The following is a 23,759-nucleotide window of genomic DNA, read 5'->3' as shown; positions in this document are numbered from 1 at the left end:
CGGATGGACTGGTGTTTTTACAGGGAGCAGTAAGAGAATGACATACATGGCTAGTTACACGAGCAGAGTTCCCAGGCAGGTGGATATAAACTCCCTTTGGGGAGCAGTCACCGATGACACATACAGCACAGAGAAGGCACGTTTTATATATAAGCACAAGCTTTAACACCAACTAGTTGGAAAGATTCTTCCTGGACCAGTGTAAAGAGAAAAATCAATGTAAAGCAGAAACCACAGGTGCACCTTCCCTCTTCTTCTCTTTATTTAAAGAAAACAAAAATTCCATGGGCACTTTTTAGTAAGATAATTGAGAAAGACTCAATGTTTTCTGCCCAGGAGCTCAATCTTCCTCATGCAGAGCAAGAGCCTTGGAGTACACAGAAGATCAAGAAATGGAAACCAGGTAGTGGCTGGCTGGAGGCCCTTGCAGACTGTAAAGCATCCACTCAACTCTTCTCGATTTGAGCACATAACCTCCCTGCACATCAGAGGCAAGAGTGCAGGTGCCTTAAGGGGACAAACGGCTGATCTTTCATCACACTACAGATTAAAGGAACTCTAGCATTTAACTACTGTTGTGCCACTGTAAGAACCACCAGAGTACGTACAACTGAGATGGCTGAAGAGCACCCACACAGTCGGGACCATCGGTTCCGACCGCATGTCAGAGAACAGCTGAAAGAAGAGCAAATGCAGCAACAACCTACGACTGCTGAGCTGGTGGGACCGTGAGCGGCGACCACGCTTCCGGCTGGGGCAGTGCCACTGAAAGGGGATCCCCACCTCTGATAAGCAGCAGGAGCAGGGAAACAATAGGTGATTTGATGAGAGCTGCTCTACGATACCCCTGAGAAGCCCCACAGCCAGCCCCGGCCAGAGAGGAAATTGGGGGTTTCCACAGCAACCTGCTGAGGGCACAAAGGCCCAACTGTCTAGGGGGAAGCAATGGAGGTGTCTCAGCGCTCCCTAAGAAGGGACAGGGGTGGAGGGCTGGAGTCTTTCTGAAGCCAAAGTACCTGCAAGAGCATTTTTGTACAGCAGGAGTTTAATTGGCTATTAGTTCTATAACCGGGGAGGAGCGGTGCTGGAGGAGGAGGAGGAAGTAGTTACTGCAGTCTTTAGCCTAGCTAAAAGGTATGGCCTTTGCAGGTGAAAAAAGCTGCAAGAAAAGCATGGCACTTGGCTCCCTAATCTTATTAATATAGCCCATGACACAGAAAGAATAATGACCAAGCTGGTAGTGAGAAGTAAGAAAGTCTTCTCTCGGGCATGTAGGACTGAGATGAAAGAGAAGGTGGGATGGGAGGAAAAAAAAAAAAACCCAATAAATCAAAACACATTTAACTTAAAATGGGGAAGTTTATAATTTATTTACACAGTTATAAACAAAAATAGAAACATCTCTGGAGAAGGAAAGAACCAAAACACTGGCTGGAGGCTGATCAGTCTGTGATAATTAACTCATCCACACCCCAGTCTTCATAGCTCCCATCTGGTAGGTAACGACGGATGATGATGGGGATCTTGCGTGCTCTGAAGGGAGGACAGAGAGGTGAACAGAAACGCCAGAGCGTCCACTATACCACTTCAGCAGGCAATGGGAACTGAGGTGCACTCACTGCCTTAGGGGCTTCAGTAAGCTCATCAGGTTTAACAGAGAGATCTGTGTAGCACCAGTGATTCGGTATTATATAGTAGAGGGAAGTCCCAACAACCTCCTCTCTTTTGTGGGTGCCAAGCACTGAGCACCCTTAGACTCAAAACAACCAAAAACCTACAGAAGGTCAGCCCTCTGTTGCTCCTGCAGGAACTGAGCCCTGTGATCTGAACCCGCTATGAGACAACACCAAGCACCTAAGATACGGGGCGGGGTGGGGGGGGAAATCAAGGGACTCAAAGAACAAATTGGTTTTTGTTTGATGGAAGATTTTTCCCCACAAGACACTACAAAAGTGGCAGAATTCTGAGAACCTTCATGAAAAACTGATATTTACAGAGTATTTAACACCCTGAGAGCATCAGTTAATTTCTAGAAGGCTACATGAAATAGGGACTAATCAGGGACCAAAACCCGGTACAGCTGGGGTGGAGCACAGCATCTGCTAACAGTGGCTCCAACTAGAAAGCAAGAAAATGCTGAACACAATTTAACTTAATGGAAGTAGATTTAAGTCAGCGGAATGCAATCAGACAGTCTGGAATCTAACTAGGGCATCAGGTTTCAACCATATCAGACTTGAAAAGTAATAGAACTTTTTAATGATCACATTCAGGGCCATTGTTTTTCCAGTAGCAAAGCAGCTCCCTCATGCCAAGAATTACAACTGAATTTTGGCACAGAACAGGATGCCACTGTACTTTGTCACACCCTGACTTACTTTCTAGAGCTCATGCTCAGACAGTGACCAGAAGCAACTCAGACTGAGCTTGGAGATCTGACAGGAACATGACCTAAGGAGCTTTTGGCAATGATAACAGGAGCTATAATAGATACAAAATCTTCAAGAGCAACTGCAACGCACTGAGAAACTGGGGGAGCAGAGGGACAATTCAGTTCAAGAACAGGGACTTAATCGGTAATGGAGTCCAGTTGCTCTGCTTGAAGGAAACCTGCATGTGATCTAGGTCACCGACCACACAGGCAAACTGTGGGCCAGCAGGGAGCTCTGCTGTGGAAAGGCAGTCCTGCAACTGATCATCCAGAAGCTGCCTCTGCTACAGTCAGAAAGTATTTATTTATCTTTCTCTAAGCACAATAAGCCAAGGGTGGAAGGGTGCGGGAAAAAAAACATTCTTAGCAGGGTCTCCACACCACCAGCCTGACTCTTATTTTATTGTTTGCCAGCACTTCATCTGAACACATTTGAACAGGTCTGTTCAGATGGCTGCTTTGAATCAATTCTATTCAGGGAATTAAACCGATTCCAGAAAGATGAGGATCTTGAGTTCTCATCACAGAAATAAAGAACACTTGGACTCTGAAGTAAAAGAGGTCAGAGTACTCCTCATCATCAGTACTTTGCACAAGCAACTAAGATGAGAGAGAGCAGCTGCAGAGAAGTCCCAAGGTGAAAAAGGGGAAGGCAACTGTAGTGCTCACTGTTATTGAGGGAAGGCAAGGTTGTCTTGGAATAAGCTGCTAAATGCTGGGACGAGCAGAGGACTGCTTGCTTTATGGAAATCAATACGCTCACCGTCAAAGTCTGGGACTTACTTGAGTTCTTTCATGGCAATCAGCAAGGGGTCTGTCTCTCCTTCCAACTCCACCATCACAGGGGCACACATCCTAGGACAGAACAACCACCGCTTGAGCGAACGTACAGAGAAGGAAAAGGGACAGCTAAGGATGCAGCTACGTACGTCATCTGGACAACGACCAGTAAAGTAGGAGGGTGGGACACCACCTTGGCAAGTCTGAGTTACTCTCATGCGCTTCGGGAAGAAAATTCCCCCAAATGGTTACGGACTGAGCTTTTACTTGACCGTTCTTCTTGCCCCATTCCTCAGCCTCTGCTGACCAGCTGGCACTTGAGAGCTGGTCAGATCCACACCTTCCTAGCCACCCTCTGCTGTACTTAAATGTAAGGAAAAAAAGTGGTTCTAAAATGAATCCAATAAAGAGGGTGGAAACTCTGTAAAATGATTATGCCTCCTACAACTCCAGCACACCTCTTACGTTCTGATTTGCTCACACCTTCCAGGCTTTGTTTGGGGGAAAGCAAGGGGCTGGATTTACGATGCACTCTACCTCCAGGAAGAAAAAATTAAGCATTTTTGCAGAGGGTTGTAACAGCAGAGCAAACATGGGTGACGCTATCTGCCCATTAGACAGCAGCAATAAAGAAAGTTCACGTTATGCGTGGATAAGGCCACTGGGGGCTGCTGCTGGCCTAGGTTCAGCACTGAAGGCAGAATATGTAGGTGAAGCAGAATCGGGCGTCAGTGTGTTCTGGATTAAAGGCCTGGCACAGGGCCGTCTCATCTCCCCCATTTTTCCGGTCTTCCACCAGTTGAAAGATTGTGTGCAAAACAGCTTCACAGCGTGAAGACTGTGCAAAGAGCAGCTTGGCAAAATGATGATTAAGGAAAGATCTAACCACCACCTATGAGCTTCTAAATGATGTAGAGGAGAGGCATTATTTCGAGGGTAGATATAACCAAGACAAAACTCAGAGATGCGCTTTCAGACAAACCTTGCCACAGCCTAATAATCTCACTCATAAGGCAGTTTTTGAAAGAGTGCAAAACTTTTTGATATGTATTATTAAAACAAGTCTAGACAGGTAAATGAATTAAGTTGACAGCAGTCAACCTTAAGAGCACTTAAAATAGGATTTAAATGTTATTTCCCATTATAAATGAGGCCCCACTATTCCAAGTACTTTAAAAAACTTACAGCTTGCCACAATGCAACTGCATTTAAAACAGATTTCAGGTTGGTTACTCCATTCCGAATTCCTACAGCCCTGTCGTATTAACTAAAGACATTCTGGAGCATCCTTTGCTCCAACGTCGGCTTTTGCAAACCAGTTCTGAGCTTTCCAGCCCACACTGGCTTCCTTACGAAAGACAGAAACCAGGACGAGCTTGTCACATCCCCTACTCATTTTGTCTGTGACCTAGGAAGGTTCACTGCAGTGGCTGAATGTCCCTCCTTCCTAGGCACAAGTACCACAGTCTCAGCCAGGGAGAGATACAGAGACTTCACGTGCAACTAAGAAAGAGCTCCACGGTCCTGCGCTTCAGTGTTGACCAAGATGGTGATCCGCACGCTCAGCAGTTGCGTAAGGGATTACATGAGATCCAGGAGTTTTTAAGGAAGGAGGAAAGCAGCTTTAAGAGGGAAGGGAGGAGAAGCTGTGGCGATGCTCAGGATACTCACGCTATCTGGAGGGCACGAGTGCCCAGGACTCTGGCTCGCTCGTATTTGGTCATGTAGGGGGTAGTGATCCGCTTCTGGTTAGCCTGCTGCCGCTCTCCTGAGGGGAGGATTTCCACGTTCTCCTGTCCCTCCTGGGGAAAGCAGACCAGCGCTGCAGCTCAGCTGCGCCCACCGGCGAGGCCCCGCGGCGCTGGCAGAGCCCCTGAGGCCTCCCCAGCCCCATCCACCGCCTAGCCGGGCCACGACGCAGGCCTGCGGTACCGGCAGAGCCTGCCCGGGCCGGCTGGAGCGGCGGCTCGCCGGGCACCCACCTCCTCCGCGTTCTCCAGGTCCTCCAGGCCCTCATCCTCCTCCACATCGTCGAAGTCGTCCCCGTCAAAGCTGAGGGAGGGACACGCAGGTTGCTGGGCCGGGCCGGGCCGAGCCGCCCCCGCCACGGGCTCCCCCCGACCCGACCCGACCCGACGCCCCGGGACGGGATTCGCCGCGCCGCCTTCCCTTCCCTTCCCACCCCCAGCCGACCCCGCTCTCACTTGTCCTCGTTGTCAGACATGTTGCCTCCCCGCCGCCTTCTTGCCCGGCGGAAGTAGGAACCACTTCCGGGTGCCCGCCGTGACGCCGCCGGAAGTGCCCCGGCGGCGCCGTTGCCGTGGCGACGCGACGCCGCGCTGCCCGCCCCCGCCCTTCCGCGCCTCCCTTCGCTCCCGGGGCGTCGCTCGTCGCTATGGAGACGTCGGAGCGCCGCGCCGTGACGTCATCGCCGGCGGCGGCCGAGGCCGGCGGGGTGGCGGGCCGCGGCGGGAGCTCGGCCGCGGCGGGGGGAGGTGGCGGCCGCGGCGGCGGGCGGGGTGCCGGGCCGGCCCCGTACAGCCCGGGAACGCGGGAGCTGCTGCGAGGTAACGGGGGAGGGATGCGGCCCGTCCTGCCCCCGGGGCGGCGGCTGCAGGGAGGAGCCCCCGCCCCGAAGTGAAGCGTCCCGCCGCCGTTCCCGCCGCCGCCGCCTTCACCCGCACGTCATGTTTTTCAGCGATGATGGAGGAGTCGAAGCTGACGCGCTTCCAGAGGCGGTGCCTGATGGGCTGCGTGCAACGTGAGTGCCGGCCCTCTGGCTCTCCCGCCCGGCGCTGCGCGGCGGCGAGGGGCCTTCGCTGCTCGCCGTGAGGCGGGGGCGCTGGCCCACAGCCCGCTCGGGCGGGCGAGTGCGCTGCCGGAGCGGCGCGGCTGCCGCGGACAGGCGGGGCCGTACGGGGCGAGGCGGCCCCGGGGCTCCTCCGGGGAACGGGACGCAGTGGCGTGACTTGAACCCCGGTCTGCCTCGGGTCGGCCACATCTGTGGCACCCGGGGTCTTCGCTTGTGGTGCGACAGTGGATCGGCAGGCAGATCTTCCGCCGGTGGCAGCCCGGGGCCATCCGTCCAGCCTCCTCTCTCTCTGACGTACCCTTATGTTTGGTTTGTTCTGCAGGAGGAGATGCCCTGCCCCTCCAGTGCCACCCTGCATCCAGCAAAGAGCCAGCGCCTGCTTTCTCCCCACCAGTTTGTCAGCCGAGCAGGCTTTCAGCGAGACCGCATCTCCGACCTGCCAAGGTCTGCCAGGCAGGAGATGCCTACGCCCGAGAGAAATTCAAGCCACGGGCAAGGCGTAAGTCGGCAAACACTGCTAATACATAAACGATGCCGCCTGGCCCCTCTCTTCCCCTTACGTCCATCCCCTGCCTGCAATCTCAGCAGCGGCAGGGGGTATCTTAATTCATCCTCACGCTTTCTGTCTTCAAAGATGCTTTAAAAATGGATCTCTGAGGGAACATCTGCTGTAAGTGCTCGCTGACTTCTGCCCACTGGCTAGGGGGGTGGCAGGTGATAGGGACTCGCACAATCCTTGCGTAAGAAGGGAGTGCTGTGAAATTTTCTAGCTCATAAACATGAATCAAACCTCTGATGCCAGTTTGGTTGGCTCTTCAGCACAGGTACAGCTGTCCGGTGCTTGCACAGTTCAGTCTGGGGATGGTCTGTGGTTAACGTAAAGCTTCCTCGGCATCGTTAGCAGAGCAGCAGTGTGGCCAGGCTCCTCCCTGAGGAGACAGGCTGCTAATCATTTATTTCCCCCTTGGCATTCACAGGAGATTTGGAAAAGGAGAAGCAAAGGCTCCAAAACATCTTAGCGACAGGGAAGGATGTGGTGGAGCACAAGGTGAAGCAGACGCTGGTTCAGACAAAGGAAGAGGAGATACCTGAGCCGGACCGGTTTGAAGAATGTATGTCTTTACATACCCTGGAGGAAGGCAGGCGGGAAGCCTGGGAAGCCAGCTCCCTCCGAGGGCTGGGGTGGCAGGCTGTGTTGCCGGTAACCTGAAGCCCGTTGCGGAAGGAGGCACAAAGCCCAGTTTCCAAGAGAAAGGACTGGCTGCTGTCATCCAGCCGTCCTTGCGGAGCTTATACTGCAGAGGTTTGCTGGCAGATTCAAGCTCCCTGGGCTGCCCGCACAAAATGAACTCTGCTGGCAGGGGAATACCCTGGGGAGGTGCAGGCTGACCTGGGCAGGAAGCCCAGGTACCGCCGGTCCTTTTTCCAGCCAGCGTAACTCAATATAGACTAGGATGCTTGCCAGCCTGACCATGGTTTGGGTTCTGTTTTCTTTCACTCCAAGATCAGAGCAGTTACACTAGCAAAGCTTAAATGTCAAGCAAAATTTTAAGCAGTGATGGACTTTGGCCTGCAGAGTATTCTGGGATGGCAAAACCCTGCCTAATGCCTCTCTGTGCTTGAATCTTCAATGTGCCTGTACATCCCAGCCAGCCCTTCGCTAGCCAGGGCACCACAAAGATGGACAACGCTAGAATAACGTGTACAGAAGGGGTGCTTTGGTCCCTGCTGCAGGGAAGCCAGCACGGCTGGCTTCACGCATGCTTTGTATCAAGACTTGTCGCGAGCTGAGGGTTGTCCTTGACACATCTGAAACGCCCACGTACTTTGTACAGTGGCAAGATTTGGACCAGCTGGCTGCAGGTCTGTGCTGCAAAGCGGCAGCTAATGTTCTGTGCCTGTGCTGGTCCTGGGAACAGAGCTGGTTGTGGTCACTGGGTGCTGCCTTTCAACTAATGAACCTCAACGGCTTTAAGGAGGTTTTGTCTCCATCCACAGACCGGTTAAATTGCCCACAAGCAACAGAGAATTGTCTGTACAAAGAAAACTAGGAAGTTACCGTTCCTGCAAGACGGGGAGCGGTAAGAAGATGGGCAGGGGGGGATGTTTCCCATTGTGTAAGGCCCCACTGAGGTATTTTGATGATATCCTCAAGACGAGCGTTACAGCAGACATCACCCTTCCCCTGGTGGGACCGCTGTTCAGGCAGAGCTAGGAAATTGGGGGTTAAGATCTAGACAGAAACGTGTTTTCTTGCCTTTCGGCTAAATCGTCTTTTCACTGTGTTTTCTCTTATCTGTCAGTGGTGAATGAAGTTCAGGAGAGGAAGGAGTTCCTGGCAGAGATGGAAGCTCTAGGACAGGGCAAGAAGTACCGAAGGATTGTCCTCACTGAAATCTCACAGGTACGTGAGGGCCCTGGTGACGCTGGCCGTGCAGTGTGTGGAGGGAATCCCTAGTGTCAGAGACCTTAAAGCAGAGTCTCCTTCCACCACCTGAGCAGGGAAGGAGAAAGGGGAGAGAACTGTGTTTCCCTTCATGGCATGGGACAGACATGAATTTGGGGAGTGGGGGATAGAGGTTTTCAGCCTTTTTTTCCATGTCTGCCTGTAACTTAATCAGGGAAATACAAGCTTTGTTCTTGGGGCTGGCAAAAAAGGAAAAAAAAAAAAAGCTGATGGCGTTCTCCCCGCTCAGTCCTTCCCCTTTGTACTTTGCAGAAAATGCGTGAGATGGAGATCATTGACAAGAAGAGAAGTGAGGAAATGAGAGAGATCGTGGCAAAAGACATCCCTGGTGGGAACCAATCCAATCCCCACGACTAGGCCAAGGGAAAAACACAAGCGCAGTTTGTTCCCACCTCTTCTTCCCAGACTCGCGGCATCGGAGTCTCAAGGGCTGGTCTGGGCCTGTGCCCAAAGAGGGGGCAGTCCCACCCGTTGCCTAAAGCCAGCAGGCAGGAGCAATTTATACATGACTGGTAACAGAAGAAATCTGTTGTAAAATCCTACCCACGCACCAGATCCCTTCTTGCTCAATGATATTAAAGAAATTAAAACACACGGCAGCGGCTACCAAAACATGCCAAAGCAGAGCCTCCTTTTGCCTGTGCAATGCCTCAGAGTACAGCAATCGACCGATAAAAACGTCACTCCTTTCCATCCCCCCCGAGGCGGAGGCTTCTCATGACGGTACGATGATAACACGCCTTGTCACCCACACCGACGACCCGCTCCTGTCCCCACGACTGGGAACGGCTGTGCTGGCAGATAGCGGGGAGGAAGATGCGGCCGCGTGACCTTGCGCAAACGCGAGCCTCAGGCGTTGCCGCAGGTCAGCGCGACTGCGTGCATCAGCAAACTTCTCTCGGTGGCAGCTGACCTGGGCAGGCGCTCGGGCACACAGCTGCGCTGGGCAGGGAGAGGGGATTTCAGCCCGGCGCATGCTGCTCTTTGCTGCGGCCTTGCTGTGGTTTTTTGGTTCCTGAAAGCACGGTATGCAGAACAGCCATCCGTCTCCCACAGGGCCTGGAAATGGCTGCTTGCTCACCACGTGCATACTCCCACCTCTGTCCTCCAGCAGGCTGAAGCATGATGCCTTGCTATTCCTGCATAAAGCCCAGCATGAAGTCCACCTCCCAATTTCCTTAAGATCCCATCATCTGCTTCTTCGCAATACTCAGCCACTCCCCAAAGCAAGGCAGCATGCTCTGTCCCCAGGACAGTGTGGATACAAAAAGGAATCAGAAGCTGTGATAGGTTTTTAAATCCAATGTTTCTTTTATTTCTGTTCAGGTGAATGGAAGTCACGGAGTTAGTACAGTGTAATTTACAGATCAAGAGTTCTGACCGGGCGCAGGGCCAAGCGGTGTCAGGCTGCAGCGATCCCGATGGCCTTTGGCAACAGTGACGCGACAGCAGGCTCTAAAGCGGGTTTGTTTCTCCGTGGAGAAGAGTTGTGCTTTGGGATCTCCCCTCCCCTCCCACCGCTCCTCATCAGCCTGCTGGGTATGGCAAGAGCGAGATGGCGTCACCAGCGCGGGGCTGAGCTTGCCACCTCCCAGCCACGGGGGCCACGCTGGGACTGAGGAGGGGCTCGGGTCCCTCAGGTTTTGGGAAACGAGGATCCCTTTCCAGAATGCTACGCCAGCCACCTGGCAAGGCACGGCTCCGAGAGCATTTTGGCTAAAGCCTGTTGGGTTTTCAGAAGGGACTGCAGCAGATCGCTCGGGGCTGGTTCTGCCTAATGTGCTCATGAGAAGGCATGTCAAACAGCTGACCAACCAAACACCCATGACACTCTAATTCAGACTGATCCAACAATTCAATAAATAACTCCTCCCCTTGGAGGAGAAGGCAGGAAACAAAAATGGAAGGAAGAAGGGATGGTTGGAAGAACACTGCCCCCCGTTCCCTCCTCCAATGTACACACACGCACACACATGACAAATAAAATAAGGGTTTTAAAAAGTTTTAGGAGGGGTTTGAATTCATCTAGCAAAGTAGGTGTAAAAAATAACCCACCAAACCCTGCACACTTTTAAAGTATACAGAGATGAAGCTGGGTAAAGGTCAGTTGTGACCGTGCCTCTCTCCCCACCCGCTCAAGGGTGGCACTGGTGAGCAGGGGCACAAACTTAGTGCCCCTCGCCGGCACTGAGTCAGTCTTGAGCTCTTCTGCCCTTGCCTGGAAAAGGAATGTTCCTCCCTCCCCGTGAAGGCAGCAGAGTCAGCGGTGTTTAGCAGCAGCGCGGGGTAAGATGTCCTGAGTAGGGCGCGTCAGCTACGTCCTAGCAGCTGTACACCGTCCCCTTGGGTCCTCTCAGCCCTGTAACGGAGCCCACCCAGCCCTGGTGCCCGAGGGAAGGGACAGCTCAAAATAAATAGGGCACCAGTTATTTTTTTGGCTATGGCTCTAGAGCCCTGTGATGCGGGGGTGTTTTCTTAACGTTTTAGTTTAGGCCAGTAAAACCCAAAGAATCCTGATTCTAATGCCAGAGCTTTCTCCTGAAGTTAAAAACGGGACAGGAAGGGGACACGAGCGGGCGGGCAGGGAGGGACAGGCAGGCCCAGTCCCCTCCTGGCAGAGGTCGGAGGCACGTGGAACTGTCACAGTTAGAGCAGGAGAAGGGACGGGGGGCAGTTAGTGCAAGTTTTCCCACGAACGCCAAACTCCTCGGCTTGCTTCTCAGTTAATAACAAGAACACGCAATGGGGTAATGTATCCAAAAAGCAAATCCATCTTCTCCCCACCTCATTAGCAAGGCTTCACGGAGGGGATGATCGGGCTCCTCCACAGCCTCGGGAAGGGGAGCGCTTTGGTTGGACTCCCCCACTCCGGGCAGAGGGCCGGCGTCTCCCCGGGGCGGCAGCTCTGGTGCCTGGGGAGGGAGCGAGGGGAGAGGCGAGGGGGGTGGAGGGAGACGAGCCCCCTTCCTGGCAGGCATCCCAGCCAGCTGCGGAGAGGCCAGGGCGGTCGGGCAGCACATCCCTCCCACTGCCGGTGTTCCCCTGCTCTAGCTTTTCTCCTTGGGCGACTTGCTCTTGGAGTCATGCTTGTTGCCCAGCAGCTTAAGCACCTTCATGGGCTTGAATCTGCCTTTCTTCTTGCTCTCCGTCTCTGCCTCCTTGTGAAATTCTGGGGTTGCAAAGGGAGGCTGTTACTGCGGGATGCTGATGGTTGTACACACGCACACACGCATGACAACAGGGGCAAGGGTGAGAGCCATGAATCAAAGCCCTCCACTGTATGCACGTTTCTTTCTGTGATAACGGGGGTGTGCAGCACAACTGGGCCCCAGACTTTAATGGCCCTACAGGAAAGGCTCCAGACCCTACACAGAATAGATTCACTCTCTCCTCCGGCACACGATTTCATGAATGGCTCATGCTGCCCCTCACTGGGGTCAGCGGTGAAAACATCACTCCAAAAATCTTCCAGTTGTTTCTTACCTTTTCTTTTAATCATGGCTTCCAACATTTTATCCTCCTCCTCTTCTCTGAAAGAAAGAGTGGGAAATAGGTCAGCAATTCAGCCCTGAAAACAGCTGCAGTATTGTTTAAGGCTAGAGAACCTCCTACTTCTAAGCTGTGGAGGGGCAGATCCATCACTGTCTTGTGATCATTTGCTACCAGCAGGATAAATCCCACGTGCTGCCAAGTACTGCCCTGTCTTTCCCACACACGGCATTCAAAGAAACAAGAATCGGGAAGCCTGGGAAAGACATCAGCAACAGGGACATCCTGGGACACCCCCACAAGCCGCTCGTATGGTGCTGAGTCAGACAGGCTACGCTTTTCCCCTCTCCCCCAGCCCACACCACTCCTCACTCACCTCTGCCGATCCTCGTCCAGGCAGTTCACAATGGCATTCCTCTGCTCAATGATGGTCACCAGCTCCTGCATCAGCACCTTCTCCCTCCCTCGGTCCTCGTCAGTCCAGTCCTTCTCTACCCAGGCGAACCCCAAGAAAGGACAGGCAATTAAACGGCTGAAGGAGCTCTGAAATTCAGAGCTGTGGGGCAGAGATCCCCTCGCATGATCCCCTTGCTACCCTGCCATGCCGCAGGGCCAGCTGGGCCAGCAGTGCTGTGGAGGGAGAGCCCTGTAGGTGGCATCCCATGGGATAAAAGGAGCACGTCCCTGCACAAGGCTGGGGCATGCCGCGAGGTGGGACAGCGGCTCCAGAGCCAGATGACTGCGCTGGCATCCCTAAACATCTCTCTTCACCCGAGACCCACCTAGGCAGATGGGAAATGAAGCCCAGGGGAAAATGGGAGGTAACTGTGCCCAGAAAGATGCTTTACCTGGCTTGTTGAGGAGGCAACGCAGTTCATACTCCACATCTGACTGCCGCTGCTCCAGGTTCTGCTGCTTGAAGCTGCAAGGGAAGGGGGCACTGCCAGGAAACCACTGCAAGGCTCCAGAGAGGCACAACATCATCCCAAGGTACGGGGTGAGCTTGGAAAGAACCACCGAGATGCTGATCTTACTCTGTAGAGCCAAAGGGCCAGGGAGCCAAGCGCCAGCAGGGACCAGCCCTGGCTGCTCAAGGCCTTCCCGGAGGAGATGCTGCAGGGGCTCTGGTGACTTGCAGTGGGTCAGTTCTGAGTGTGTTTGGATACATTTGTCTGCTTGCCCTCTTTCCCTCCCTTCTCCAGCCAAGGAGGCCATGTCAGGCTCTCCCCTGGAAGCACAATTTCAGGAGGGCTGAGACAGGGCTCCCCGCAAGAGCATCAGTGCCTCCCCACAGGCCTGCACACACTCACATGTAGATGAGCTCTGATTCGTGGCGCACCAGCATGTGCTTCTCATGGATGAGTTTGAACCAGTCCACCAGCAGGCTGTCCTCAGGGCTGTCTGCCAAGCAAAGGGACAACTCAGAGCCATCCCCAGCCCTGCAGGATCCCATCACCCTGCAGCATGATGGGCTCTGCCAAGCCAGGAGAGGGGCACTGGGCTAGGAGCCTGTTCCGGAGCCCCAGAGAGACCTTCTCTCTTCCCCCACCAGTTTCCATTCTAAGGACATCTCCATGTCCAGGGTATGGTTGTGACTGTTCCTGCAGCCCAGCACAGCCCCTTGTGCTCTTCCAACCCCAGCAGGGAAGAAGTCACCGCTGCTATCTCCTTGGCTGGACACAGGGCAGCCCTAGGGTCCGTTCTGCCCCACACCCACGGATGGCCCACCCCACATACCATTCTCAGCACTGCGAAGTTTTTCCTCCAAGGCCACCCCACGGTGCTCCAGCTGGTCCAGCTGGTGCTCGATGGCATCCATCTCCCCATAGATGTCTTCCTCGGGGATGTACTGATCTGTCTGCACCTGCCAAACCACAAGGCAGAGATTTCCATTACCATCAATCTCCAGCTTCCAGGGGTAACCCTAAGGCTGGTCAACACAAATGGGGACAGGGGAACAACAGATCTCTCCACCTAAGTGTGGATCCAAAATCCCCACCCCGCTCTGGAGCAAAGGGAGACCATGGTGCTGCCATCAACGAGGTCTAGCCTAGACACCATCCTCCCCAGCCACCGCCACCTGCTGCACTCCCTACCCACACATGCATCAGCAGGGTGCACGTACACAGCCATGGCCCTGGGGAAGAATACAGAGCTGGCTTTTGCCCCCCTTCTCCCGAGGGCCCTTTTACCTTGCGTTTGATCAGTGGGAAGCCGTGACCCGGTGCAGGAGGACGCACTGGCTTGGAGCCCTTGGGAGGTTTCTTTGCGGAGGGGGAGGCGGCAGGCGATGGCTTCCTGTTGAAGGGGTTCTCTTTGCAGGAAGACTGGAGACGGGGGACAAAAGGAGATATGTGAGGGTCCAGGAAAGGGAAGCGATATAGCAACCCAACAGCTGGGACTGAGCAGACAGGGCACCCCTAGGGTTTGTCCTGCCCCACACCCTCCTAGAGGAGAAAAACAGCATTGATCTCCACCAGCAGCCTAGCCATGGGGCAAAAACCAGCTGTGCTCCTGTTTGGCATCAGTTCCCCAGCTTCTCTCTAACAAGCACGCTGAATTCCTTCACGGTTCCCTTCCTACTTGCTCTGACCACACGACATCCTGCCTCTTCTCTAGCACGTGGGGCAGGCAGAGCATAAGCAGAGCCACCATTTAACGAGCACAGGCCTGAGGCTTGCTTTCAGGGGGTCACACACCAAACCTACCTAAGGGGCAAGCCTGGACTCATGATCCCCACTGTGACCGAGTGATGGACAGGGAAAAAAAGCCCCCTGATTTGGATGGGAGGAAGGTCACAATCTCACCTTCAGCTGTGGCTTGGGCGAGGAGGGCGTCTTCGGGCTGCCAGCACCCCCATCTGAAGCTAAGAGCATGGGTGTAGGGCTAGCCCCAGCAGGAGGCTTGGGGGGCAGCCGGCTGGGGCTGGTCTTCAAGCTGCCAGTGGAGATGCTTCTGCTGGCATGTGGGGTGCTGGGCTGTGCCTCCCCGCTGAAGCTGGCCAGCTCGCTGGAGGAGGAGAAGGAGGAGTTGGTGGAGAGGCTGGCTGGGGCAGCAGGGCTCTCGCTGGAGGAGACGCTGGCCAGCGGCGTGTCAGTGCTAGAGGTTTTGGCGGCTGTCGGTGTGTGGACAGTGGGCTCGGAGGAGCTTTTGGGCACTGAGGCCTCATCGGTGTCACCCAGCACCTTGGCTGAGCTCTCAGAGTTGATGCTCTCGAGGCTGAGGGCTGGAGATGGGGTGGAGGATGATGGCTCGGAGTGTGACAGCCTGGAGATGGGGTGGTGGGCTGCAAAGCAAAGGGAGAGATCAGGGAGGAACGGGGCAGGGCAGTCAGGAAAGAAGGGGAGAGCGGTATATACTGGAGGCAGGGGCGAGGGCAAAGGGAACCAGCGTCTGTCTGTCTTCAGGGAAGACAGAAGGGACTCTCCAGCACAGAAGTCTTGCCTGCAAATACTATGCTCCAGTGGGTAGAGAGGACTCAGCTAATACAAGTCCCAGCACAACCATTGCTGCATAAAGGCCTGGCCTGCCAGGGTGATGCAGAGATGCCTGGGAAGGGGAAGCCCCCAAGGGGCCACACAGGGGTTACGGAGGCGGGATAAGGGAGTGGGGGGAAGCTCACCTAGCGGGCAAGCACTGGGGGCTCGTGGAGCTGGCCGCTTCTTTGCCTTTGGGCTGCTGGTGGGAGTGATGCCATACCAGGGGTGGAGAGGCTTGGCAGCAGTCTCACTCTGCTCCTGCTCAGGTGTGCTCTTTTGGGTGGCAGCACTCTCCTCTTCCTCCTCGCCCTCCTCCTCAAAGGGGTTGTACGGTTTGGGCTCTGTGGCATCAGACCTGCTCTCCTCACTCCTGGCCTTCCCCGCCTCCTCCCCATCCTCCTCCTCTGAAGTCCTGCTCCGAGTCTCATGGCTGCTGCCTGGGGGAGGAGGGGGAGCTAGCTTCTTCTTGGGTTCTGCTTGCACTAAGGCCATCCACGGCGGGTCCTTGGCTCTCACAGCGGCTCCAGCACTGGGAGAAGAGAAACAGAGATTGAGGTGGCAGGGAGCAGAGACAACCTGGGACAGCGAGGCACAGGAGAGGGACTTCGCCCTTAAGGGAAGGGACAGATGGATCAGGATGTCTCCCATGCAGAAGCAGCTTTCTCATCCAAGGGTGGCCTTGGTCTTCCCCAGACACAAAGTGTCTCCTTCTCTGCGGGCAAACCTACGGGCCTGAGGGAAGCACAGCCTGCCTGACTCGCCCGCTGGACCCAGCGTTTTGGTTTCCGAATATTACAGCCTCCATCTGCTAAGCAGTGGTAAAGGCTGAGCTTTATGGGCACAGCTGTTGTCCCCTCCCCGACACTGTTCCTACACCCAGCTGTGCTCCCCAGGCTGTGGATGGAAGGGGAGTCGAGATCAGATACCGGCCCTCTGTGGTCACACTCCCTTCCTCCACTTCAGAGGGCTGTTCATCACCTTATCGCCTGAGCATCCCAGGGACAGACTCCTCTTTGCTAACTCCTGCACCTGGAAGCACCGCTGCTCCTCCGGGGGCACAGCCCACGGCAAGCCCACACCATGGTTCAGTGAATCACTGCTCATCAGGAAAGTGGCCATCACTTGCCGCATGCATCCACTCCACTCCTTGGCCACCACCCCAATGCGGGGCACTTGTGCAACCTCTGTCCCAAGAGCAGGCAAGAATGAACCAACACCAGCGGGCTCCTGGGTAAGAGGAGCTGTAAAGGTTGCAGCCAGGCACTCACAATGTCACAGCACTGGACCTTTCCCAGGACAAACCCTCCACAAGGCAGACAAGTGCCCCCTTCTCAGCACCCACAAGCAGGGCCATTTCAGAAGGCACTTGGCAGTCTGCATGTGCTACAAAAATGCCTTTCTGAAGCCCCCAAACTCTTTACAAACCCCAAGAGACAAAGACCCTGGGAGGTACGGACAAACACTCTCAGCCTGACTGTACTGGGCTGGCACCCGTTAGGTAAGGGAAGGGACCTGATCATAGCCTACATCCTCCGAAGAGCAGGGGCTGATGGAAGTGCGAGGAAGACCACAGTTGAGCCGTCCCCACAGCCCCACCTCACTATGCGGTTTGCAGGTGATCTGCGAACAGATGGACATACCGATCAGAGGAGCAGGGTCTCCCTCGGGGTTTTGGGACAGGGGGGCTGGATTCAGGTACCCTACCTATAAAGACACAGGGTCAGACTGTCACAACACCAAAAGGACATGAAGAAAGAGGTTAAATCAACACGATGCATCTCTTACACATCTCCCCACAGGAGGGTGGCTATTCCCACTCTCTGAAGACCTCACAGCGTTCCTCCCACAATCGGTGCAGTCAGTCAACCCCAAACATCTCTCTTGCCTTTTTCTCCCCACCCCATGCTGGGAGCTGCACCTAGAGAACTGACATGCCCCTCTGTCCCCACACCTGCAAACTGCTCTAGCACTGCCACCTCCCCTCCACACTGGCAGCACCCCCTGGAGAGCTCTGGAGAAATATAAGGGAGCAGGCAGGTGTGAAACCTAGCGCTGCTCTCCCCGCTATGGGGGTGGCTGGCAATCGAAAGCTCGACGTCTGAGCCTGAGATTTATTCAGAGGCAGAAAGGTGTCAGGCTGCAGAGAATGAACGAAACTCATCCAACCTGCAGCTGACCACCTCGGCCACTGGGGAGGTGGAGGGTAACCCCCGCCGCCACCGTGCTCTCTTACCGTTCACCATGCCAGGCCCACACTCGCTGCCCTCGCCCTGGAGAGTGGACCTGGGCCGGGGGATGGGGTGAGAGGTCGGAGGGGAGAGGGCTGATGCATCGGTGGCCCTCCTTGGGGCAGGGGTGGGCCGTGTGTCTCTGAGCCGTCCGTCCAGCGAGCTGGCTTTGTCCTGGGTGAGCACCGTAGGCTTGCTGGGAAGGGGAGGTCTGGGGGGAGTCTGGGAGATGGGCACCCCGCTGCCTGCTTGAGCAGGGGGCATCGCTGTCTCTGCTTTGCTGGGTGTGCTGTCCTTCTCCGCTGGGCCGGCCAGCCCCTCTGCAGGCATCTGGGTCTCTGCCATGCTCTCCAGGGAGTTGCCGTCATCCTTCCCCACCTCTGCTCCTGCAGGGAGGGCATCATCGCCCACGCTGCCTGCCCCAGTTTCAGTTCTTAGTTCTGGCGACCGTCGGTCTGGGCTGAGCCTCCTCTCTGCCTTCCCACTCATGGCCAATTTACCACGATGCTGCGTGCAGACAAAAGTCCCTGCCTCTGACCCAGGCTTGTATGACCCCGGGAGCAGCGTGCTGGAGCACTCCTTACACCTGCCAACGAGAAGAGAGAGCCCCGTGAGACGGGGGATGCCATCCTGCCCCTCAGGGAAGGCACCACACCCGGGAGATCCTTGCAGGGCTGTGGAGTTAGTTCCCACCCCTGCTGCTAAATCCTAGCGCGGTCTCAGGGGAAGACATTCGGGAAAGGAGAGGAACAGAGAAACGTCACCGTGCCACTGTATGAACCCATGGGAGTTCACAATTCAAATACTGTGCGCATTTGGGTTCTTCCTTCAACTCGGAAAGGATTTAATAGATGCGGAAGGGCAACAGTTGGTATTGGGACACAGCATGATTTCCAGACCTGGAAAAGTAGAAACCCACAGTCTTCCTGGAAAAGATACAGCTGGTGGGGGACAGGAGAGAGAGCTACAAGATCACAGGTAGCCCTGGGAGGGGGAGAGGGATCAACCGTTCACAGATATGAAACAGGGAATATCAACTGGAATTAGGGAACAGCTGGTTCAGAATCAGCACAGGGAGGCTACAGGCTGCCTTGTGGGGGCCAAGGGTCCAGGCAGGTTAAAGAACCATCACACACATTTGGGGGGGGGGGGGGGGGGGGGGGGGAACCACCCCCAAACTCTAAGTATTAAATAAAATGATGCTACTTCCAACTCAGGAAATCCCTATGCTGGAGGCTTGAAGAGTAGTCAGGGGAAGCGGCACACAAGCCTAGCCTGGTCTCACCCTCGCTGGTGCTGACCATGGCCCCCACCATGGTCACGGCATTTGGCTGGAAGGACGAGGGAATGACGCAGTAGGGCCGTTCTTACACTCTGCCTTGCCTGTTGAAACTGGGCTAATAGCTTCCCCGTCCTTCACTGTCTGCCACATCTCCTTGGATCATCCACTCTTTCCCCACTGAGCCTTTGAATCCTCCCTAATGAAGCCCTCCAGGCGCAAGCGTAATACACAGCACTGGCAACCAAGTCAGCCCTTTTCCACCTGGGAAGGGAGGTGGATAGCATACATGAAAGAGAGCACAGGGCAAGGGGCCGATCAAGCACTCCCATGAAAACCAAGCTTGTTCCTTCTTGTCTGAATACCTGGTGCTCACAGCAGCTGGCTGCCCTACATTGCAAGCAGATGATTTTGGTGAGGAATTCTGCTCTGGCTGTCCAGTTGACTGGGATTTCCTTCGAAATGTAGAGCAGAAGTGTGAGGACACAGGGGCTCTAGAGAGAAGGGCTATGATGAAATGGAGAAGTGGCAAGTTCGGACAAGGGGAGAAAGTGGTTTGTTTTGGTCTTATCTCCATCAACCCACAGAAAACACTGCCACAGGACATTCCCAACCAAACAGCACCCATGAATCAGCAGGGGAAAAAAATAAAAAAGACAAGAAAAGCATAAGGAGGCAAAACACTTAGGATGAAATTACAGGGATCTCACTTCTCAGTCCGAAGAGCCATGAGCTGTGCCAAGGCAGACACAGCACCTCTCCTATTCCTGGCCCATGAGCAATGCTGCAGCTGCACCCCAAAGCTCCTGCTTTTGCCCCAGCTGCAGATGGGAAGCTTGATGGGTCCCAGCCCAGCTCCCCTCCTGTGATGCTATTTCTATGACACATCCCCAGCTGGCTTAGGCAGGAGCTGTTTATACAGGTGAATGAGGCCTCCCGTATCTTCCCAGTGGCTCAATACTTCTGTCCTCAGATGCCAGCTGCCCACTTGCCAGCTCTTGTCCTGTGGCCCACAGGAGAGATCTCATCCCTTCATCATCAGAGCAGGGAAAGTAAAGTGAAATGACTTCACAGGTGCTGCAGGTAAGGACCTGCACCCAGGGAGTAACCACAGAGCTGCTGATGTCTAATCCCTCATTCCTTGGTTTGGTAACAGTCTGCAGCTCTCCACATGCTCCCTTGAGAGCTCAGCACCACCCCAGGCAGCGTGGGAGCCTGTATATCCAGTTGAGACGTGCAGTGTAGGTGGAAGGAGGTCTGTAGGATGATGTCCTGGCTTAGACCTCATCGGAAGATAGTGTTGGGTGTTCTGGGTAGGCAGGTGGTAAAGAGGCAGAGCATCCTGGTTTATGGAGGTGGGAGAAGCACAAGGGGCTGGGATCCCAAGCCAGTGAAGCGGGAAAGTGCAAGAGAGCAGGGGAGGCAGTGAGTAGGGGAGGCAAGCAGCACAGGGCTGGACACAAGGGGCTAGTCAGACCTCTGGGGCAGGGGGCTGGCAGGCAAACAGACCCTCTTCAGTATCATTTTGGGCACCGTCATTGACGCTCTATGTTGCCAAAGGACATGGACACACAAAGACGGGGTGCAGCTGGCCACAGACCTCCAGTTTGCTGAGGAGAGCAGCCGCCCCACCAGGCCTGGCCACAACATACCTAAAGCACTGGCGGTGGTAGAGCTTGCCCTCGGCCAGGTAGCGCTGGACCAGATGGACGTGCTGCTGGCAGGCCGCGCAGGTACTGCTGAGCGTGGTGCGCTGGGACCGCTCCGACAGGTCCGAGGGGGCATCGTCCTGAGACATAACACACAGGGAGCTCAGGATGGGGGCCACATGCTGCTCCCCAGCCCACGGCTCCTCCAGAGCAGCTGCTCCCTGTGCGAGCCCCATCACTGAGTGCCTGTGGCACAGCTCAGGGGCTGACCTCAGGGGCTGACAACGCACAGAACAGCTGCCCCCGCGTCCAGGCACAGGCGGGCTGCCTCTTCCCAAATTAGAAGGGGCCACTCCAAAAGGTGCCTGGCCCCTATTTAGGGCTGAAGGGCTGTGGAAGGGACTAATCTAAACCTCAGGCAGCAGGGACCTGCAAGAGGAACCCCCTCTCTTTGGAAAATGTGCCATCCTAGACATCTGCTAAAACCTGAAATAAAGGGTCAAGAAAGAAAAAGGCATCTTTTCTGTTCTTCTAATCCCACATTCCTGCTCCTTCCTCATCTACAGGGTTATCCTCCCACAGGAAGGAGGGTGCTGTGCCCTGGGTGGCTCAAGGAACCATCCGGCACCAATCCGCCCAACTTCTTGCCTGCTACAGACAAATTTCAGTCCACAGACTCCTAGAGAGAAATCACTCTCTCAGCTGGGTCCCCCAAGGCACCAAAATCCCAGACACCCCTCCCACCTCAAAATACACAGGTAGCCCCATGCAAAGATCCATCTTGCTGTGACGGGCTCTCTCCCGTCTCCTCACCCACAGCACAGGGAGCACCACTGCCACAGGCTGGCTTTGAATCAAGAAATTAGGTACCTGTGGTGCCGCAGGACTCTCGACCGCAGCCACGGGCTTCTTGTGGGACAGCAGAGGAGGTGAGGAGGCAGCAGCTGGGCGCTTCATAGGCGGAGGGACTCTGGCTGGAGGCAGAAGGCAAGGAGGATCAGTGACTGAGAGGAGCAATGACTCACACCACCCATGTGGGGGAAGGGGAGGGGGGGGGGGGAAAAAAGATCATCTAGCCTTGTGACATGGGACTTGCCACTCCCAACACTTCAGTGCCTATTTTAAGTGGAAGAGACAAACACAATCTAATAATGGGTCGGCTGCGAGGCTACCAGAGAGCCTGGCCCTGCTGTGGATCCCCTTCTCTGGCCCAGGGACACTAGCCCCTTGCTGTGATTTGATTTACTCATCAAATGCTGCTTGGCTTCCTTGTAATCCACTCCTTAAGCAATGCTTAAAGCCCAGAGCACCCTGGGTAGCTGCTGATGTACTGTTGTGACCCACTGGGCCCCAGGGCTTCCAGGCTGTCAGCACGTCTGCGAAGCATCCCTGGCCTGTCAGGGCTGGCACTCACACACCAGTCCCCAGCGGGAGCCCTCGGCTGGGAGGCCAGCATCCCTAGAGAAGTATACGCATGCGGAAGAGATTTATCTGACATCGTGGCTAGAGAGTGGAGCAGAGGACCTGGAGCCCTGTCTCCATCCAGGCGGGATGCCCTGGAAGAGCTGTCTCAGAGCAGCACTCAGCTCGGGTTGCAGTTGCAAGGACAGATGAGCTGATTTGACATGCTCCACCCTGGCTCCCCTCCCTCTGTCCTCCAGTCGCTTTACACTTACAGATGTGATAAAAATTAGCTGCGGTAGGCGGCTTGCCTATCTAGCTTTCTCCCATTTTAGTGGGTTAAAGCAGATCACAAAGGGGTCTGATGAGCACCAGGGGTGGTGGCCCAACCCAAGCGGCAGGAATGCAGCGCGGAGGGAGGAGAAACAAGGCGTTCCTCTTTCTGCAGCCTGAGCTGTTAAGTCACTCCCCACCTCTTGTGAAACCTCGCCCTACTGCACTCCCTGTTCCAGGCCTTCCTCACCGGCGCCAGCAAGATCCAGGAGAGGCAGGTACTACCCGCTCCCCTCCGCCTCCTCACAAACACACACGGCTCCCATTTGCCATAGGAAGGAGGAGACACAAGGTAACGCTGGGTTTCCTGTACTCCAGTGGGGGCAAACTGGAAGCCAGAGGGGTGGGAGGACACTCACCTTGGTTGGGGTTGTTGAAATGGTTGTAATACTGAGACACATAAGTCATGATGCTGAGGCAGTCAGGGACTTTCATGGAGACCATGTCATTGGGATCTAGCAGGGCTGGGATGCCCAGCTCCCGCTCTGCCAATTCAAAGGCCTGCAGGAACAGCAGAGAGAGGCATTAAGGAGAGAAAACTGATGCTCTCTGAAAAACAGCAGAGAAATCAAGCTGGAAGGACCCTGGGGAAGGCGAAGTAGTAAGGGTATGGCATCCCTGACAAATAGAGGCTCCCAGACATTCCGTTTGACTGGAAAGGTGGCATCAGAAGCAAGGGAACAAGTTGCTGCAGCTGCCCTTTCCTCCAAGTCATTGTAGCTGACTGTGCCCCTGCAGCTCCCACATGAGGGGTCTTGGCATTTGGCTGCTGCACTGGGACAGGGAGGGTAACTCTCAGGAGGTCTCAGTTTTAATTGGAAAAAAAACCCAGTGTTTTTCAACCCGTGAAACGGGCACACCACCAGTGCCCTCACACAAGAGCCCGGCAGAGCCCTGGCTGGCACCATGAAGGGCCTATGACTGGCAGATACTTCCAGTGACACAGCCAAACACCAGCTCTACTGAGCAGCGTCCCCAGCCACCCCAAATGCTCACCCCACAGAAACACCGACTCTGCCCATCCTTTCATGGTCTGGGGTGCCACCTCTTCCCCCCCCCACAGTTAACATAGCCATCCTGGCTCCACAGCCAGCAGCCTGCCATGCACAAGCCACTTCAGTGCTTATCTGTGTCTCAGCAAGCAGAAATGACAAGGACATTGTGATAAGAAGCACACAGCTCCTACAACTGCATAGATGGCTACTTGAAAGGAAGGAGTGAAGGAGGAAAATAGCTGTTCGAGAGCTTCCCACTTAGCAGCGTATGTGGATTACTGGCTATATGCTGGCCATCCCGCTGTTGTGCCAAGGCCAGCATACCCACACTGATCTCCAAGGGAGGAGGGATGCGAGACTATGGCAGGGACCAAAGAGAAAGTGAGTCAGGAGGGGATGAGACTGGTGTGGGCACT

The 23,759-nt window shown here is 55.0% G+C and overlaps 3 protein-coding genes across 7 annotated transcripts in view; 1 reads left to right on the top strand and 2 right to left on the bottom strand.

Moving 5' to 3' along the window:
• Positions 1 to 1,358: 1,358 nt before the first annotated feature.
• On the bottom strand, positions 1,359 to 5,519 carry POLR2F (RNA polymerase II, I and III subunit F). The gene is made up of 5 exons (XM_082308905.1): positions 5,416 to 5,519; positions 5,194 to 5,263; positions 4,883 to 5,013; positions 3,215 to 3,286; positions 1,359 to 1,533 (listed from the first exon to the last, which is right to left on the bottom strand). Exons 1-5 carry the CDS (start codon positions 5,433 to 5,435, stop codon positions 1,443 to 1,445), a joined length of 384 nt encoding a protein of 127 aa, XP_082165031.1. The 5' UTR covers positions 5,436 to 5,519; the 3' UTR covers positions 1,359 to 1,442.
• An 87-nt stretch (positions 5,520 to 5,606) lies between these two features.
• Positions 5,607 to 9,890, top strand: LOC309589457 (UPF0193 protein EVG1; the record flags this gene model as incomplete). Of its 2 annotated transcripts, XR_014227937.1 has the most annotated exons (7): positions 5,607 to 5,778; positions 5,910 to 5,972; positions 6,346 to 6,522; positions 7,001 to 7,135; positions 8,327 to 8,427; positions 8,743 to 9,516; positions 9,817 to 9,890. XR_014227937.1 is itself a non-coding variant. In XM_082309642.1 (6 exons), 6 exons carry the CDS (start codon positions 5,607 to 5,609, stop codon positions 8,845 to 8,847), a joined length of 753 nt encoding a protein of 250 aa, XP_082165768.1. In that variant the 3' UTR covers positions 8,848 to 9,700. The 2 variants fall into 2 exon arrangements, 1 of the variants encoding a protein (XP_082165768.1); XM_082309642.1 differs by lacking the exon at positions 9,817 to 9,890 and having other exon boundaries at positions 8,743 to 9,700.
• A 92-nt stretch (positions 9,891 to 9,982) lies between these two features.
• MICALL1 (MICAL like 1) overlaps positions 9,983 to 23,759 on the bottom strand; it is a 24,802-nt gene continuing 11,025 nt past the window's right edge. For 2 of the 4 annotated variants that reach the window (XM_082309639.1, XM_082309638.1), the window contains exons 6-19: positions 22,708 to 22,849; positions 21,485 to 21,588; positions 20,618 to 20,754; positions 17,692 to 18,272; positions 17,099 to 17,162; positions 15,602 to 15,987; positions 14,787 to 15,265; positions 14,172 to 14,306; positions 13,717 to 13,843; positions 13,290 to 13,380; positions 12,828 to 12,901; positions 12,356 to 12,470; positions 11,974 to 12,020; positions 9,985 to 11,659 (exon numbers count right to left, since the gene is read on the bottom strand). In XM_082309639.1, the coding sequence (XP_082165765.1) occupies positions 11,538 to 11,659; positions 11,974 to 12,020; positions 12,356 to 12,470; positions 12,828 to 12,901; positions 13,290 to 13,380; positions 13,717 to 13,843; positions 14,172 to 14,306; positions 14,787 to 15,265; positions 15,602 to 15,987; positions 17,099 to 17,162; positions 17,692 to 18,272; positions 20,618 to 20,754; positions 21,485 to 21,588; positions 22,708 to 22,849 (2,604 nt within the window). In that variant the 3' untranslated portion in view covers positions 9,985 to 11,537. Of the gene's footprint in view, positions 11,660 to 11,973; positions 12,021 to 12,355; positions 12,471 to 12,827; positions 12,902 to 13,289; positions 13,381 to 13,716; positions 13,844 to 14,171; positions 14,307 to 14,786; positions 15,266 to 15,601; positions 15,988 to 17,098; positions 17,163 to 17,691; positions 18,273 to 20,617; positions 20,755 to 21,484; positions 21,589 to 22,707; positions 22,850 to 23,759 lie in introns of all 4 variants that reach the window. The other 2 variants (XM_082309637.1, XM_082309640.1) reach the window with 2 other exon arrangements.

This window comes from Platalea leucorodia, assembly GCF_965183815.1.
Source record: "Platalea leucorodia genome assembly, chromosome: 4".
Taxonomy (NCBI): domain Eukaryota; kingdom Metazoa; phylum Chordata; class Aves; order Pelecaniformes; family Threskiornithidae; genus Platalea; species Platalea leucorodia.
The sequence above is the reverse complement of the archived record's forward strand: the minus strand, read 5'-3'. Positions and strand labels throughout refer to the sequence as shown.